Below are 18,149 nucleotides of genomic sequence, written 5' to 3' on the forward strand. Positions count from 1 at the left end.
ACAAAGAGTCGGACATGACTGAGTGACTGATCTGATCTGAATATATATTGTGCAGTTTCTTTCCAGAAGGTTGTCCCAATTAGTATTTCCACCAGAAAGTTCTGAGAGTGCTTAGTTTTCTATATCATGTCCAACAGACCCCTAGTGGTTTTTATTCCATTAAAAAAAAAAAAAATTGGGGTCAGTGCAAGAAAGTTAAAAATAAATTTTTAAAATTTGCTTTTAAAACTGAATCTAAACTTTTTCTCACATACTTATTGGTTATTTGTACTCCTTTTTATAAAATGCTTGTTCATATATTTTATCCGTTTTCCCCATTGGGGTATTTTTCTTTTTAAATGAATTGATGGCAAATAGTTTGGCCTAGATTGTTTCTCAAAATCCTAAAAATTAAAAAAAATGTACTTTTTTTATTATGGAAAAGTTTTACTATATACAAGAGTAGAGAGAATTGCATATGAAACCCCCATGTACTCATCAACTCAAGCCCCAGATTCAACAATTATCAAGTCTTTATTAATCATCTTGTTTCCTTTTTTTTGGCAGCAAGTCCTCAACATCATCTCATTTCATCTATAAATTAATTTCAGTATATAGAAGATTGAAAATTATGTGGTCAAATCACTAACTTTTTCCTGTGTTTTCTGCCTTTGGTATTTTGCTCAAAGATATATAAATCTTCATCTATATTTTCCAGCTGTCTTTTGGTTTCCTTTTTAAAAAATCTTTGATTTTTTTTTAATCTATCAGAATTGAACTATCTTTTTTCAAATATTTAGCTAATTGCTGAAATAAGTTAGTATAATCCTACCAATTTTAAACATCAAATTTATTACATGTGAAATATTCACAGACAGCTAGATCTGTTTGGTCTTATGCCGATATTACTGTTTTTTTGAGTATGTCCTTAATATTCATTATTGTAAATTCCCTGGAATAACACTACAGATCAGTCATTCATGGACCGTTTTGATGTGCAGCTATCCAAAATTAAAAAAAAAAAACAAACCCTTAAAATTGAAGCCATATTGTTTATTATCACCACAAAACTAAATTGCAAGCTCAGCATATAAAAGGCTGTGCCTTCTCACTTCCCATTTTTAAAAAAATCACTTCTTTAACCTTTTACATGTTTGCACATGAAACAAGCATTTAGAGATTATTAGAAATTGAATCCCAATAACCAGTTAAGTCTGTTTAGAGTTCCTATTATGCGCTAGGACATAAAGTTTTATGCTGATTGTGCAGGGAAAACAAGTTCTTATCTTCAAGCTGCTCATCAAGTCCAAATTCTGAGATAGATTTTGGGGACTCTGGCCCTCCCATTAAGAATCCGTGAATAGGAGAAGACTAGTAAGAAATGCAGGTCTGAGGACATAATCATCCATGCGAAGAATGAAACTGTGAAAGCACCTATATGTGGGTGGTTGGTGTTTGATTTCTCTCAATCCTTATTTCTCTGGTGCTTTCTCATCATTTCATGGGTCTCTGAGCTCTCCCCAGCTGGGGCTCCAGTGACCTCATTTACAACACTCTTGATAAGAGCCCTCAGGCTGAGAGGTTCTGGGAAAAAGATACTTCACCTCCAAAAGCTTTCAGTTGAATGGCAGGCCCTTACCCTAATGAGCACTGGTTCAGATTTCCCAGAAAGGCCGCAAATGTCAACTATGCTATCTTCAAAATTATCGGCTTGATTTTCTTCACTTTTCCAAAGGATTTGTTTAATAGATATCTCCTCAAAATTCTACCCCATCTTTAGTCATACTTCAATAATTTTTTTAAATGGAGGAAAAAGCAGCCATAGCTATTCCACTGTTATCAACAAAATATTCTTTGATTTTATTGAGAAAGCAGTTAAGAACAATGTTTGGATCTTTCGATTCTGTTCCCTGAATCAGATTCCTAATTATTGCATTAGGCTACAGGTAACAAAATACTCAACTATTAATACAGTTACATAAAGTGACTTATTGTTCTCATATAACAAGCAGCTCAGGGACTTCCCTGGTGGTCCAGTGGTTAAGACTTTAGCCTTCCAATGCAGGAGGCGCAGGTTTAGCCCCTGGTTGGGGAACTAAGATCCCACATGCCTTGTGGCCAAAAACCCAAAATACAAAAGAGAAGCAATATTGTAACACATTCAATAAAGACTTAAAAACAAAGTAAAAAGCCCAGGTGAAAGCAAAGCTGGGCAGTTGTTCAGCAATGTCCTGAAGGGCCTAGACTTTTCTCTTTCTACTCCACCATCTTCAACTATGAAATTCACTCTCATTGTGGCAAGGTGGCTGTCATAGCTCTAGTAATATAATGCCTGCAACCCAAGTGGGAATTAAGGGACAAGAAAAGAGAAACATGCCAGATGAGTTTGGCTCTGTTAAGTCTTTCTAGAAGCTCCAAAAAACACTTCACTTGGAGACTACTGGCCAGAACTGTGTCCTGTGGCCGTCTTCACAGCAGGGGAGGCCAGGTGACTATGTGTCTTAACTAGGAGCTTTGTTGCCCAGAACAAACCCGATCACTGTTATCAACAGTAAGAAAGATGGGAAGAATGCCACAACTCCTTAGCCAGCGGACATGTGTAGTCTATTCCTAGGGGGATGCTGGCATGGACTTGGGCTTCTTTGTGTCTTTCTCAAAGCCTGTACTCTGACAATACTGTCTGAAAGGGAAGGAATAACCTTGGTCTCGATGCATTCACTAAATCACTCAACTCATTCTTTAATTGATGATTTAATATTTGATGAGCATCTTCTTTAAACAAGGCATGGAGGAAACAGTGACCAAAACAGACATCATCCTAGCCTTCACAGAGCATTCAGTCCTAAATTTAAAGAAAGAAAAAATAAAACAGGGCACTCTATTTTTTCTTTCCCCCTCTAATTTGGTTATGTTGTTCAGCTTGTGGGATCTTAGTTCCTTGATCAGGGATTGAACCTGGGCCCTGCAGTGAAAGCGCCAAGTCCTAACTACTGGACCACCAGGGAATTCCCAGGGGTTGATGTATCTTCGATCTCTCTTTAACTTCCACTGAAACAACCATATCCAGTTTTGAAGCATAAATATCCTCTGATGGTCAGTGAAAAATGCTGTCACAAGTGGGGTGATCTTGAGCAACTCAGAATCAGGCAGACTGATTTGGAAGAAAACTTCAATGTGCAAAAAGCCAATATTAATAATAGAGACCAGTGCATTTAACTACTTGGAATACTGTTCCGTTTACTGACCCAGAATGGCTTAGCAGGATGCAGAGTTATTCTGTGTAGCAAATCGTTCAGTGAGCTTGTTGAGGGCAGGAGGAGCTGTCTTAGCCACCTCTGCATTCTGCAGATTGACTCAGTGACCAACTCATGGTAAGTACTTAGTAACTATGTCTGCTGACCCAGACTCGAAGTTTTACCGTTCTCTCTTCCTCTAAAATGCAGGAAGAGCCACATGGATATTCTTTAAGATCAAAGTGATCAGTCAGTAATCCCTGACCTTTGAAAATATATTTGCAAATATATAGGGCAAATTTATTCTTCCTGGGCTGCATGTTGAAGTTCTGCAACCAGTATGCCAAGACAGACTGCCACCTTTGTCGTGGGTGTGAGAGGTGTGGCAGAGATATTAAACTCTTCCTCCTGGGGAGGGGCATTGTGTTGAGGGGCTACATAAATTTGACTATGACTAGAAGAGGCATGAGGTGAGAAAGTTTGGGGAGCTCTATTCTACAGCATACACAAAAACTGGTTTGGGGTAAAACTTCACCAAGTGTGAATAACTTAAAAATAAACTTCAGATACATAGTCTGAACAGTCTTCGTCAACCAGATTTTCTTTAGCTAACTTTTTGGATAGCTCAAAAACATCTAAAAATCACTTTTGTGAAGACAGTCTTTTGAAGCCAGGTCCGAAAGGTTACTGGAATCAGTATGGGCAAATTCACTTAAAAGAGGGTCTCAATTTAATATTCCCACAAACTTGAACCAACATACTGTCCAGGGAAATAAACACTATTTGAATCCACCTCTGTGTAATCTTCTAAGAGGATGAAAATAAAAAACAGGCTTTTATTATTTATTGGTATTACACTGCATGACACTCCACAAATCCTTTAGGAATATAAATAAACAAATATTTTTCCTTTTGGCTGGGCAGCAAGTAGGATCTTAGTTCCCCAACCAGGGATTGAACCTGCACCCCTTGCATTGGAAGCACAGAGTCTTAACCACTGGACCACTAGGAAAGTCCTCCAAATTCTATTCTAATCTTGGAAAGATTAGGGAGTGACACACTTGGCTAATCATCTTAACTTCCCACAGAAATATCACCACTGAATCAGGTGATGGTTCAAATCAGCAAATGGTTCAAAACCGTTTCCTTGGCTTTTGGAGTTTTGGTTTGTTCTCTCTCTCTCTTTTAAAAAATTCACAGGGAAAGTGTTCTGAATCTTCTGCCAATACTCTAATTAAATTGTAAGGTGTTTGAAAGCAGGGACTGTCTTCTCTTTATAGCTTCAGCCCAAAAGTTCGAACATCTTAGGTACTGTGAGCATAAGAAACATTACATCAATAGATGCTGAATACAAACAGTATTTTTGTATCGAGTAGCAAGTTATACACCTTTTTAAAAAGGGAAACCTAATCTCCAGAAGATAAAAATTTGGTTTTGGGGCCTTCCCTGGGGTCGCAGAGTCCGACACAACTGAGTGACAACAACTGGTGGTCCAGTGGTTAAGATTCCACGATTACAATGCAGGAGGCGTGGGTCCCATCCCTGATTGAGGAAGTAAATACCACATGCTTCAGCTAGCCAAATAAATTAAAAGAAAGAAAGAAAAAAAAAGGTTTTGGGTGAAAGGTCACCAAGTGTGAATAACTTTAAAATAGACTTCAAATATTTAATCTGAACAAGCTTTGCTAACCAAGTTTTCTTTAGCCAATTTCTTGGATAGTTTCAACAACATTTAAAATTTACTTTAGTGAACAAATAATCTTTTCAAACCTGGTCCTGAAGGTTACTGAAATCAAGATGGGCAAATTCATTTAGATGAGGGTGCTCAAAAATAACACCTTCCACAAAAGCCAGGAGGAAAGTTTAAATTCTCCTGGACATCTGTGAGTTAACACAAGAGACCCAGAGTGGTGATGCTGCCAATTTCCGTGTCTCTAGCTGCCCTGCTGGCAATCAGTAAGGGTATCTCCTGTCAATTCCTCAAAGGGAATTCAGCTGCCAAATCAGGAGGAAAAAGGAAGTTGTGGAAGGCTCTGTGAAATTGGCACCAGAGCCTACTCAGTTTCAAGGCACCGAGAGTAATATTTGAAAAAAAAAAAATCACTTAAAGGTGAGTGCCAAGATTACAAGGGATTTAAATCATTGTAAAATCTTTCCTGATTAAGACCATTAAAAGTACTGGATTCCAGAAACAAGTCTAGAGGAACTAGGGCTGTAAAGGACACCTAGTTAACACCAGAAAATCTACTGCCCTTGAGATGAGAAATGACAGTGGCAATGTAGCATAATACTAAATATACAGAGTGGCCCTGTTATAATAGCTGACTTCTATGGACACAGGATTTACTGAAGGCCCAGTCATGCCCCTAGGAAAGTAATACTGTGGCTGTAGTTTAGTTGGTAAGTTGTGTCTGACTCTTGGTGACCCTATGGACTGGGGCCCGCCAGGCTCCTCTGTCCATGAGATTCTCCAGGCACGAATACTGGGGTGGGGTGCCATTTCCTACTCCAGGGTATCTTCCCCACCCAGGGATCAAACCTGGGTCTCTGCACTAGCAGGCGAATCCTTTACCACTGAGCCACCAGGGAAGCTCAGTGCTGTAGCTACATGGGCAGAAACAACTCCTGTAACAGGGAGATGCAGCGATCCATCGGCGCTCTGTCCTACACCACCAGTTCGCCTGATGGTCCTGAGACTTCGGGAAGAGCCAGCTCAGAAAGCACCAATGGACACAAAGAGCCAAGAATTTCAGGTTCAAGTCTCTTTCATTCGTTAATTCTTCAACAAATCCCCAAGAATCTCCACGCATGACAAAACTTGGATTTAGGGAAGAGAATTCCTGGGAGAGGTGAGAGAGAGGAAGAGTCGGATTCGGGAGTGTACCTGCTCCCCTTCAATTGTCCCCACCCTCCACCGTCCCCCGATCGGCCCACGTGCCCCCATGCCTAACCCGGAGCGCTCGGGTCTTGCTTCCCAGGGTGGCAAAGGTGCCAGCGTCCCCTCCCGGAACCCCTCTGGGGATCTGCCCACCTGCCCCTGCATACAGACCCTAAGCGGGGGCGCCCCCCTGCTCCGGGCGCCTGGGCGTCCCGGGGAGGAGGACGCGCTTCCCAGGCCAGAGCAGGTGCCCGCGCCCCCGCGCGCGGAGTCGAGGTAGGCGGCCCGGCAGCCCAGCCCAGACGCCGGCCCGGCCCGGGTCCCGGCGGGGGCGCGGGCCCGCGGTAACCCGGAAGAGGCGGCGGCGGCGGCGGGCGTGCGGGAGCCGGGGGGCGGGGGCAGGGGTGGGGGCGGCGCGCTCCAGCCGGCATGGCCGCCGCCGCCGGCTTTGTGTGCCGCGCGCGGGCCCCGGATGCCCGAGCCTCTCCCGGCCCGCCGGGCCGTTGCTGACCCGCCCCGGCTCCCAGCGCCGCGCCCGCCGGGCCGGCCCCGCCTACCCCCTTGCGCCTCCCCGCCCCCTCCTCCAGCCGCCGGGCGGGCGGGCCGCAGCCGCCCTCCGCTCGCCCGCTCCTCGCCGCGCGCCCGCCCGCCCTCGCTCCCTAGCCGGCCTGCCTGCCTGCCTGCCGTGCCGGCGGCGGCGGCGGCGCGCTCCAGCCGCCCCGATGCCCGAGCCAGGCCCCAGGATGAACGGCTTCTCGCTGGGCGAACTGTGCTGGCTCTTCTGCTGCCCGCCCTGCCCGAGCCGCATCGCCGCCAAGCTGGCCTTCCTGCCGCCCGAGCCCACCTACACGGTGCTGGCGCCGGAGCAGCGCGGCCCCGGCGCGCCCGCTCCGGCCTCGGCCGCTTCCACCTCCTCCGCCTCCGCCGCGGCCCAGCCGGCGCCGCAGCAGCCCGAGGAGGGGGGCGCGGGGCCCGGCGCGTGCAGCCTGCACCTGAGCGAGCGCGCCGACTGGCAGTACTCGCAGCGCGAGCTGGACGCCGTCGAGGTCTTCTTCTCGCGCACCGCCCGGGACAACCGGCTAGGCTGCATGTTCGTGCGCTGCGCGCCCTCCAGCCGCTACACGCTGCTCTTCTCGCACGGCAACGCGGTGGACCTGGGCCAGATGTGCAGCTTCTACATCGGCCTGGGCTCGCGCATCAACTGCAACATCTTCTCCTACGACTACTCCGGCTACGGCGTCAGCTCCGGCAAGCCCTCCGAGAAGAACCTCTACGCCGACATCGACGCCGCGTGGCAGGCGCTGCGCACCCGGTGAGCCCGGCGAGGATCGCCAGGCCTGGCCGGCCGCTGCGAGGGGGCCGGGCTGGCATCCCCTGGGGGCCTCAGGGGCAGCCTGAGGGGAGAGGGACCCTCTTTCCGGGCTGTGGGCGAACAGAGATTTCCTTCCCCCCACGCACACACACACCCCTCCGCGGCCGTGGTGGCTTCTCTTTTCTTTTCCATCCCTGGCTTTCTTTCACCCCCTTCAAGAACCCCGCCAGCCCTCTGGTTCCTGGAGAGTTCAGATTCGCAGGGTTTTGCCTGCTTTGGCATGCCTGGGTGCCCCCGATCTCCCCGGCTGGGTCTTTTGTGGTTCTGGGCACCACAAGTGGCAGTGTGGGCATGCTTAAATACGGGGCAGAGACAACTTGGTTCGCGTTGAGTTTGTGTGAGCCGGCGGCCAGAGGCTGGAGGGCCTCAGGGTGAAGTGACCTTGGGCAAGGCGCATGAGCTCGAACCTCTTGTTTCCTTCCTTGTAAAGTCAGGGGGCGCGGCGGGAGGGCTTCCAAAATACGTTCCGGTTGTAAAGTGCTCAGCGGGGCCACGTCTGGGCGGCCTTGGAGGGAGCTGGAAGGTCGGGTGGTGTGAAGTTGGACTTCCGGGGCTGAGTAGCTGGCAAGGCGGTCAGGAAGTTTAGCTGGTGGTGGTGAGCCTGGCATCTTTATCAGAAACTTAGTTAAAAAAACAAAAACAAAAAACCCCAGGAGGAGTTCGAATCTTGTGCTTAAAGGGCTTGGGGAATCTCTTGACCTTGAATTAGCATTCACGGGAGGACTAGAAAGTGTTTACTGAGGGAGTCTTTTATGTGGGAGGCACAAATTGGGGGCTTGGTTTTGGGGCTAGACACGGTAAGACCAGCAAACCAAACTTGAGTTTTAGTCTCTAGTTACCCGAAAGTCGGGTAAGTGGGCAAGTCACGTCCACCTGTTTGTGCTCCAGTCTGGGTATCTGTGACTTCACCCCAGCCACCTAGTAGCAGGATGGTGAAAACACCTGAGGTCATGTTTTCTCTGACATCGGATTGCTTCAGATGAAAGAGCCCCCAGAATAGGTATAATTGGCACTGTTAAGCTACTGACAGGTGTCGTCTTTATCTAAAATGTGTTTGCCTGCCACTTGCAGACAGCCAACATTAGTGATTTTTGTCCTCATTCCTGTTCATGCATATGTTCATAAATTATTCTGTGCCTTTCTGGGAAAATGGCCTATCCAACAGGGAAATACTTAGGATTTCATACGTTGCTTATTCACATTCTTCTCCGCAAGTCTTGAAGGACTTTGTTTGGATGAAGCTTTTTGAAAGTGATTTAGGCTGAGGCTGTACAATTCTTGAGACCCCCATGGACTGTAGCCCACCAGGCACCTCTGTCCATGGGAGTCTCCGGGCAAGAATACTGGAGTGAGTGGGTAGCCATTTTCTTCTCCAGAGGATCTGCCTAATCCAGGGATTAAATCTTTGTCTCCTGCATTGGCAGGTGGATTCTTTACTGCTGAGCCACTAGGGAAGCCCCCGAGTCAGAATCTACAAGTAGTTAAAAAGTCACCTGTTTCAATAAAGAGTTTCACATACATATTTGTCACACACGATCAATCACTAGTAGCTGCTGTTGGTCAAGGTATTAAAATAAAGGGTTGGCATTAGATCTTTTTAAAGTGAAACATAATCCCACCTTGAGTAGGTTATTTGGTGAAATTTCTGTAGAATACTGTTCCTATATGTAAGTGTCTAGATTAGAATGAAATCTTTTTCAGACATGAGGCAAATCCTTTGCCCTGAATATGCAGGTGTGTCTGTGTTACAACATACAGGAGACATAATTATTTCCCGGAGACATGTGTCATATGTAATTTAATTATGGGCATGGCTTTGGGTAAGGTTAAATTTTGAATTGTGTGATGGGGTGGCGTTAGTGGTAAAGAACCTGCCTGCCAGTGCAGGAGACATAAGAGATGTAGGTTTAATCCCTGTGTCGCTGGAGGAGGGCATGGTAACCCACTCCAGTGTTCTTTGCTGGAGAATCCCATGGACAGAGGAGCCTGGTGGGCTATGGTCCATAGGGTCCCAAAGAATCGAACACAACTGAAGTAATTTAGTACACACAGACACACAGCACAAAGCTGAGCACATAGCTCACCTTTGCTCGGAATTTATTTAGTTTTATGCCAGAACTCACATCAAGGTTGATTTACTCACCTGTTAAATAGGTTAGAACTTAAAGGCTAAATGACAATCTTAGGATTTGAAGAAACCTTACACACCTTGTGCTTTTCAAACTTTTTTGATTGTGACCCCACAAGAAGGAACACATTTTATGTTTTGCATCTAGATCAAGCACACATACACAGTCCAGTTCAGTCGCTCAGTCGTGTCTGACTCCTTGCGACCCCATGAATTGCAGCACGCCAGGCCTCCCTGTCCATCACCAACTCCCGGAGTTCACCCAAACTCTTGTCCATCAAGTCCGTGATGCCATCCAGCCATCTCATCCTCCGTCGTCCCCTTCTCCTCCTGCCCCCAATCCCTCCCAGCATCAGAGTCTTTTCCAATGAATCAACTCTTCGCATGAGGTGGCCCAAATATTGGAGTTTCAGCTTTAGCATCAGTCCTTCCAAAGAACACCCAGGACTCATCTCCTTCAGAATGGACTGGTTGGATCTCCTTGCAGTCCAAGGGACTCTCAAGAGTCTTCTCCAACACCACAGTTCAAAAGCATCAATTCTTCAGTGCTCTATATATTTGAAGCAAATGTCTCACAAAGCAGTAGTTTTGCCTGTGAGCACTACACATGTAGACTATGTTTTGTTTTCTTTTTTTTTAAGAAGCAGAAAAAGAATGCAGGCTGGGAAGGACTAAGTTAATTTACCTTCTCATTTATGGACACTGTCCTTATGCACCCTTATTTGACAGAGGCTCAAAGAAGATCGGGAAGGTCTCCTGATTGCTAGTTTAGGACTGTTTCCACATTACCATGCAGTCTGATTTATCACATTTTTCTGGAGGTGCATATACATGTCTCAGTTATTTTAATAGGCTAGGAGTTACTTGACTGTGAAGCTAAGCAATCCCTGAACAGCCTTTCCCCTTGGTCTGCTGTCTGTAGATTTCTGTTCTACTTTGCCTGGAAGATGCCCTCTTCTCCACCCGTTTATGACTCTGTTCAGGTCATGGCCCCGGCAGCAGTACCTCCCACCACATATACCCATTGTTCTATGGCTGATTAGCTCAGATCCCCTTTTCTTTCTTAAAATGTTATTTATTTAATTTTTGGCTGTGCTGGGTCTTCATTGCTATGTGGGCTTTTCTCTAGTTGTGGTGAACAGGGCTACTCTAGTTGTGGTGCATGGGCTTCTCATTGTGACGGCTTCTCGTTGCAGCTCCTAGGCTCTAGAGTTGTGGCACGTGGGCTTAGTTGCTCCACGTCATGTGGGATCTTCCTGGATCAGAGATTGAACCAGTGTCTCCTGCATTGGCAGGCAGATTCTTCGTCAATGAGCCAGCAGGGAAGCCCCTCACGTCCCCTTTTCTACTCCCAGTCTTCATGCCTTCCTTGGGGAACTTTCTGTTTTCTGATCTGAGGAACCAGGCTGCTCAGAACTCTGATTGGAAAGCCAACGCCATCCTAAATCATTTCCATCTCTGCACTTAGGTTGTTCCCCTAGGAGGACTGTAAGGCCTTCTGGTGCTTGCCTGGCCTTTTGTGTGAGCCCTTTTCCTGTACCCCTCGTTCTCCATCCCGACTGGATCCTGATTGGGTTCATGAGCGCCTGGTGTTCCTGTTCGTTCATCTGCACTAATCACATTGTGTTGCTGTTTCTTGTTTAACTGCATCTCACTAAATTGGAAGTTCCCTGTGGGCAAGCACTTCCTGTCTTCTGTATTCCCAACAACAGGCAAAGTGCCTTAAGATAATAGGAACTCATTAAATATTTGTTTAGTGGTTTGCACATATGGGCACCCCATAAATAAATAGATTCAAATTTTCCTAATTTTTAAGTTGCATCTATTTTACCTCTAGGATCTCGTATCCATGGGCATAATCATAGGCAAAGAAAGAGGTTACAATGTATTGGCTCAAAACAAAAATTGTATTGGCTCAAGGTCTGATCCACTTTGCATCCACTATCTCTCATGCTTGCAGCCTTGAAGCATCTCTGTTGGACAACAGAGTAACAGTAACCCTTTTGTATTTCTTTGCATCCTTTCTCCATGTTGATTGGCCAAAATGTTTGCTTGGGTTTTTCAAGATGTGGAAAAATCTGAACAAACTTTTTGGCCCACCCTCTCTGCATGCTCTAGCAATGGGTCCAGTCCTCGGTGGAGGACTTCAAACACAATCACTGCCTGGTGTTTCCATAGGTAAAGGTAGCACATCCCCTAAGTAAGTCGGCAAGTCATCTAAAGTAAGGGTTTGGGGAGGAAGTAAACTTGAAGGCAGGAAAGGTGGGTCATTGCTAGTTGGGCAAGAGGTGATTATTTTAAGCATTTGAAAAATGACTGAAACGTATGCATTAGAGAGGTTGGATTTGAAAGGAGGGTATAGACTGAGCTTAGAAGAAAGAAGCTGATGTCTTATAAGGTTCGACTGCTATAGCAAAGTACTGTGGAGTGAGTGGCTTAAAAGCAACACAAATTTGTCGGTGCTGGAGGCTGAAAGTCTTGAGATCAGGGTGTCAGCATGGTCAGGCTCTGGCAAGAACCCTGTTTTTTGGTTGCCAGCTTCTCGTTATGTCCTCACAAGGTGGAAGAGCCAAGGGAGTTTTCTTGGGCTGGTTTATAAGGACTTCCCTGGGGGCTCAGTGATGAAGAATCTGCCTGCAATGCAGGAGACCTGAGTTCGATCCCTGCCTGGGTCGAGAAGATCCCTGGAGAAGGGAATGGCAACCAACTCTAGTATTCTTGCTTGGAGAATTCCATGGACAGAGGAGCCTGGCAGGCTACAGTCCATGGGTTCACAAAGAGTCAGACGCAACTGAGGGACTAACACTTTTACTTTTTGTAAGGGCACTGATCCCATTCATATGGGTTTCACCCTCAAGACCTAGTCACCCTTCAAAAGCCCCATGTCCCAAAACATCACCCTGTGGGTTAGATTTCAAGAGATAAATTTTGGGAGTGGGACACGTGCTTACATTCACACACACATAGATACTGTTCAGCCTATGGGCAGTTGGTATTGGAACAGTGAGAGAGACAGTGGAGAATCTAAGCATGGTAGAGGCCTTGAAGGTTGGGACATGTTTTACATTTGAGTTACTGATGCCCTTTACAAGCATGCTGTGTAACCAAGCAATTGAGGGAGTGAATTGGAGTCACTTAGAAATATCTGTAGAAAGGACACTATGAAAATCATTGCAACCTTATTGGAAGGCAGTGTTGTAATTTGGGTTGGGGGGAAGGGGAGTGATTAATCTGTGCAGGAAAAGCTGCCTGTTGGTTAAGGTGGGATTAAGTAGGCAGATTAAGCCTCCTCAACACACATCCTTTTTGGATGTGAGCAGCTTTAGGCTGCAGAATTGGGGCTTGTGATTCAAGAGGGAGTGAATCAAAATCAAGCTGATTTGAAGGTGTAAACCCAAACAAGCAAATAACTCAAGGAATGAGGTGTAAGTAAAGTGGGGAGAATTTTAGCTGAAACATTTTCATCTAGAGAAACAGGAAAGTAGGGGCATTTATGAGTCAATTTGTTGTTAGTGTTTACCATCACCATCTATAGAAGTTGCTTCATGCAAAAACTGTGGAGGAGAGAGGCATTTGGTAACATTGTCAGAGAAAGCAATGCTGAGAGAGGAAGGTAAATAAGAATTTTCAGGGAATTGCCTGTGGTTCAGTGGTTAAGACTCTGTGCTTTCACTGCAGGGGCCCAGGTTTCACCGCTGGTCACGGAACTAAGATGTCACAAGCAGAGATGCTGGGGGAAAAAAGGACTTACAGTGTCTAGGTACAAAAGTATTAGTTGCTCAGTTGTGTCCTACTGTTTGCAACCCCATGGACCAGGCTCCACTGTCCATGGAATTCTCCAGGCACGAATACTGGAGTGGGTTGCCATTCCCTTCTCCAGGGGATCTTCCTGACCCAGGGATCGAACTTGGGGCTCCTGCGTTACAGGTGGATTCTTTACGGTCTAAACTGTGACAAGTTACAAAAGACTATTTCCCTTCACTCATTCCTTCTCTCAACTAATGAGCCATTAACCATCAAACACACGTGTATTGATACTGTACTTGTACTGGCCACTAAGATAGTTTCCCTTGCCTATTGTTAATGTGAAACTTTCTTTTTTCTGTGAGACAGATTAGATTTTAGAGAAACTTTAAATGTGTAGCCATGTGTTGCTCTTTTATAACTTTTCCCTTTGGGATTTAAAGGATCCATATAATTGGAAAATCCCTGTCTTGGGAAGACTGTAATGGATATCCTCAGGTAGTGGGCTCTTGAAACGCACCTGCTAATGGTTGTGGATGTTGTTGACATTTATGAGTCAGGATGGATTTCTCCTGGGAAGAGCCAAACGGTGACTAGTTTCCCAAGCAGGTTAAAGTTAACGACCTAACTTCTTTGTTGTCAGTTTTCTCAGAGGGAATTCTATGGTATGATGGAAGGAAGAATGCTCGTGTTTCTACCTTAGTTTCACTGATTAGGGACAGAGTAAAGAGAATGTTCTGTGAATGGTGTGATACGTGAATGCACAGTGATCTTCCTAGAATGGAAATAGAATAGCAGCTTGACATTCAAGGTAGTCAGTGTGCAAATATCCCACTAATAAGAATGTAATCTTAAGAGCAGACCTGTTGAAACTGACACAGGTGCAGTGTGTTTCTGTGGTTTGCTGTGGCTCCACTCCCCTCCTCCAGTGCTCTTGGACTGTACCTGCTTCTTCAATCCGCCCTCCCCGATCCGTCATTGCTGGGTTTCTCTCTAGCACAACCAGATTCTGAGCTGTCACCCTTTTCCCACTAAACCTCACTTTCCCATGGTTCTTTTTTTTTCTAAAATATTTACTTATTTCTTTGGCTGTGCTGGGTTTTGGCTGTAGCATGCAGGATCTTTGTTGTAACCTGTGGGATCTTAGTTCCCTGACTAGGGATCAAACCCAGGCCTCCTGTATTGGGAACTCAAGAGTCTTAGCCAGTGACCACCAGGGAATTCCCTCCGATGGTTCTATTTTTCGAGGGGTCTTACTTTCCTTTTGTAAGCCAAGTACCAAAGATCTGACAAGCGTTTTCAGTTTCTGTGTCAATGGTCAATTACTCCTTAATGGGCTTCCTCTTCTAAGCATGTTTGTTTTTATTTAGGGCAATATTGGAGGCTCAATCTTATCTAAAATTCAGTCTGAAAACTCTACTGGTACAATGGAATATTGATGGAAAGCCTTCCCCAAAACCCCCTTTTTTTCCCTTGAAGTCATTAGAGTGATACTATCCTGAGGTCACTTAGAGCAAATCCTTGACATCACTCCCAACCTTCTGCTACTGCCTGCCTTTCTGTCCCTCTCTCCAAATTAATAACTACTCAACTCATGAGGGCTTCCCAGGTAGCTCAGTGGTAAAGAATCTGCCTGCAGTGCAGGAGACCCAAGTTCAGTCCCTGGGCCAGGAAGATCCCCTGGAGAAGGAAATGTCAACCCACTCCAGTATTCTTGCCTGGGAAATCCTATGGACAGAGGAGCCTGGCAGGCTACACTCCATGGGGCCTCGAAGGAGTCAGACACGACTTAGCAACTAAACAACAACAACTACATATATTAATAACCCCGTATAAGACTCCAGAATCTGCCTTCAGGGATTGTACTGTTCATGGTGGTGGCAGACTTACTCTATCTATTAGATTTTGCTTAAGCCAGTGTTGAGGCCGTAATTCTGCTTCACTTTAAGAAGCCCTGGGTACAAGAATCTGAAGTCTCAACACAGCTGTACTTAGGATATCATTATTTGTGTATTAGAATGATTCCCCACCCCCCACTGCAGGATTGCTTTAAATAATAGGCTTGCTGATTCATAAAAGTTTTAATTTGCGAAAGTGAGATGAGCACAAAACCTTTTGAACTAGGGAAATTAGTTCTAATTCCAACAGTCCCTCTAACCCGTGTTGTCGCCTTGCGCAGGGAGGCACCCCACACCCCTGTGCTTTACATTGCATTGTTTTCAAAACAAGGGAGGCGACTGTAGTAAGTTCCCTGCATATGAACCTTTAAGCTGGGAACTTTCAAAGATGCGAACATGCGTTCCATCACCCTCAGGCATGAATGACCTCTCAGCTTGTCCTCCGGCTCCTATTGCTGATGACCCTTCAGCTCTACCATCTCCCACCTCCTCTCTGTCTCTCGATGCCAGCCCTTGTGTGCAGCTGTTGTACTCTACTCCTGTACTTCTCGAGGTACTGTACTACTGTAAGATTTAAATGTTTTATTTTGTGTGTTTTTGTGTGTATCATTGGTGTGAAGAGTATCATAAACCTATGACAGTACAGTACTATATAACCGATTGTGTTAGTTGGGTACCTAGGCTAACTTTGTTGGACTTATGAATGCTTTCCGGAAATGGAACTTGTTCATATGTAGGGGACATACTGTACATGTCTTCTGAGGTGCCTTCTTTAAGTAAGGCTGTGTTTCGTGATTTTTAAGGGAGCGTACCTAATGTTTCTGAATTTGCTTCTCTTGACTACACTGAGAAACGTGGTGGACTCTGTCTCTGCAGTGAATCTCAAGCCTGGCTGCATCTCAGCAGCCCTAGGTAGATATTTTTCGTGTGTGTATGTGTGTCTAGACATATGCATGTATGTGTGTCTGTGTGTGTACATGTATAAAGGAACATGAATTCACATGTGTGTGCATATGTGTATGCTTGCATGCAGCCTCAGTTGAGTTGCGCTCGCCTAGAGACTGTAGTTAAGGATTGGACTCTTTTCAACCCCATGGACTGTAGCCCACCAGGATCCTCTGTCCATGGGATTTCCCAAGCAAGAATACTGGAGGGATTGCAATTTCCTTCTTGAGATCTTATTGACCCAGGGATTGAACCTGGGTCTCCTGCATTGCAGGCAGATTCTTTGCTGTCCCAGCCACCACGGAAGCCCTCATTGGTTAAGACTTGGAGAAAAATGAATGCTAAGGAAGATTTTTTTCATATACTTATATAGTTGGTTTTAGTCAAAGGTCTTTGGTGGCCAGGAATCCACTCATGTGGACCATGTGAGGACACACAGCCCCGCTTATACTTGCAGGATTCCTGAGCCTCTTGGGGACTGAAGCTGGGGGCTCGGAAGCCATCAAGACCCTGGATTCTCACCCTCTCAGCTTCCTCTTTCTGAGCTGGTGTCTCCCATCTCCTCTCTGCGTACCTGCTCCTTCTTTCTACAACAAACCTCTTCATGCTCCTGATCGCTGCGTATCACCTCACCTGCCCCCCAACCCAGCTGTGCTTATTACCTTCCCTCTCCCCACTCATCTGCCCAGGAGCTGGCCTCCCTCTGGCTTCTAGACCCCTCCTTCCCATGCTTGACTCTCCTGTTGTACCCCAGGATGGTAAGGCTGGGGCTGAGGCTGTGTAAGTGGACAGGGCTCCTCCCTTGGGGATGAGATGAGGCCATGGCCAGGAGCATCAGCTGGCACTTCTGGGCCTCAGTGAGTCCTGCCCCAGCTGGAGAGTGTTGTGCGGGGCAGTCTCCACTCTCCACTCAGCCCGTGTGCCCCGTCGTGTGTCTGACCAGAGAGGACGGGCCTTGAAGAACAGATCATAATTAATAGACCTTAAACCAGGTCAGTGGAGCAGTGATGTGGTTGCCTTGTGACCAGCCTCTGGCTCCCTCTCTGAGCCTGGGAATGGAAAATTGTGGACCGATAGGACTCTCCTCTCTAGTCACCTCTCTTCTCTCTGCCCTGCAACTGGGGCTGCTCTGCCAAGTTGATCTGTGGTGTGGGGACAGAATTCTGCACTGCCCATGGAGCACCCAGAGACAGTGGGTGAAGAAGGGAGAAGAGGGGAGCTCCCAAACTCTGCAGGGTCCACGGACTCCTGTGTCTTAGGATTAGAAGAGATGCCCAGCTTGGAATGATGGAATGACTTAGTCCTTCATTTAGATGATATATAGCCAGAGCTAATTTCTGGCTCTTCTGTCAAAGTAGCTCAGGCAATGTCTCAAGGGGAACCTGAAGAGGGATGTGACTGCACGCCTTCACTTTCTCTGACATCATTAATAGTTCTGGGCAGAGATTTTTAAATCAAACAGGTATAAGTTCAGGTCCTGCCTAGGCCACTTATTAACTGCTTGACCTCGGGCAAGTTTCCTAACCTTTTTGAACCTCAGTTAAATTTTACCAGGGTGCAGAGTTGACCACTTCACTTCCTGTCTCCTCAGCATCAGGATTATTTGAGGCTGATTATTTTAAGAAACTTGCAGACTCAGGAGAAGCTTTGGAAAACCCAAGTAGATGCTGTTGTTGTTCAGTTGCTCAGTCCTGTCCGACTCTTTGTGACCCCATGGACTGCAGCATGCCAGGCTTCCCTGTTCTTCACCAACTCCAGAGTTTGCTCAAACCGTGCGTTTGAGTCGGTGATGCCATCCAACCATCTCACCCTCTGTGCCCCCCTTCTCCTCCTTCCCTCAGTCTTTCCCAGCATCAGGGACATTTCCATGAATAAAGGAAATCTCCATTTGTAAGGGTGTCTTCCAGGCTGCTCCTGGAAGTTGCGGGGAGGTGACCTTCATCATGAATGCAGAGCTCTCATTGGTGCAGAA

At 46.2% G+C, this 18,149-nt stretch overlaps 1 protein-coding gene and 1 long non-coding RNA gene across 2 annotated transcripts in view; one reads left to right on the plus strand and one right to left on the minus strand.

The window, feature by feature from the left end:
• Window positions 1-1,815: 1,815 nt before the first annotated feature.
• Window positions 1,816-6,460, minus strand: LOC139178193 (uncharacterized). Its single transcript, XR_011562588.1, has 2 exons — window positions 6,262-6,460; window positions 1,816-6,052 (listed from the first exon to the last, which is right to left on the minus strand). It is a non-coding gene; the product is annotated as an uncharacterized lncRNA (long non-coding RNA).
• A 243-nt stretch (window positions 6,461-6,703) lies between these two features.
• Window positions 6,704-18,149, plus strand: part of ABHD17C (abhydrolase domain containing 17C, depalmitoylase) — a 54,672-nt gene continuing 43,226 nt past the window's right edge. Inside the window, exon 1 of the mRNA XM_070775250.1 lies at window positions 6,704-7,402. Coding sequence (XP_070631351.1) covers window positions 6,813-7,402 — 590 coding nt within the window. The 5' untranslated portion in view covers window positions 6,704-6,812. The remainder of the gene's footprint in view (window positions 7,403-18,149) is intronic.

This window comes from Bos indicus, chromosome 21, assembly GCF_029378745.1.
Source record: "Bos indicus isolate NIAB-ARS_2022 breed Sahiwal x Tharparkar chromosome 21, NIAB-ARS_B.indTharparkar_mat_pri_1.0, whole genome shotgun sequence".
Lineage (NCBI taxonomy): Eukaryota > Metazoa > Chordata > Mammalia > Artiodactyla > Bovidae > Bos > Bos indicus.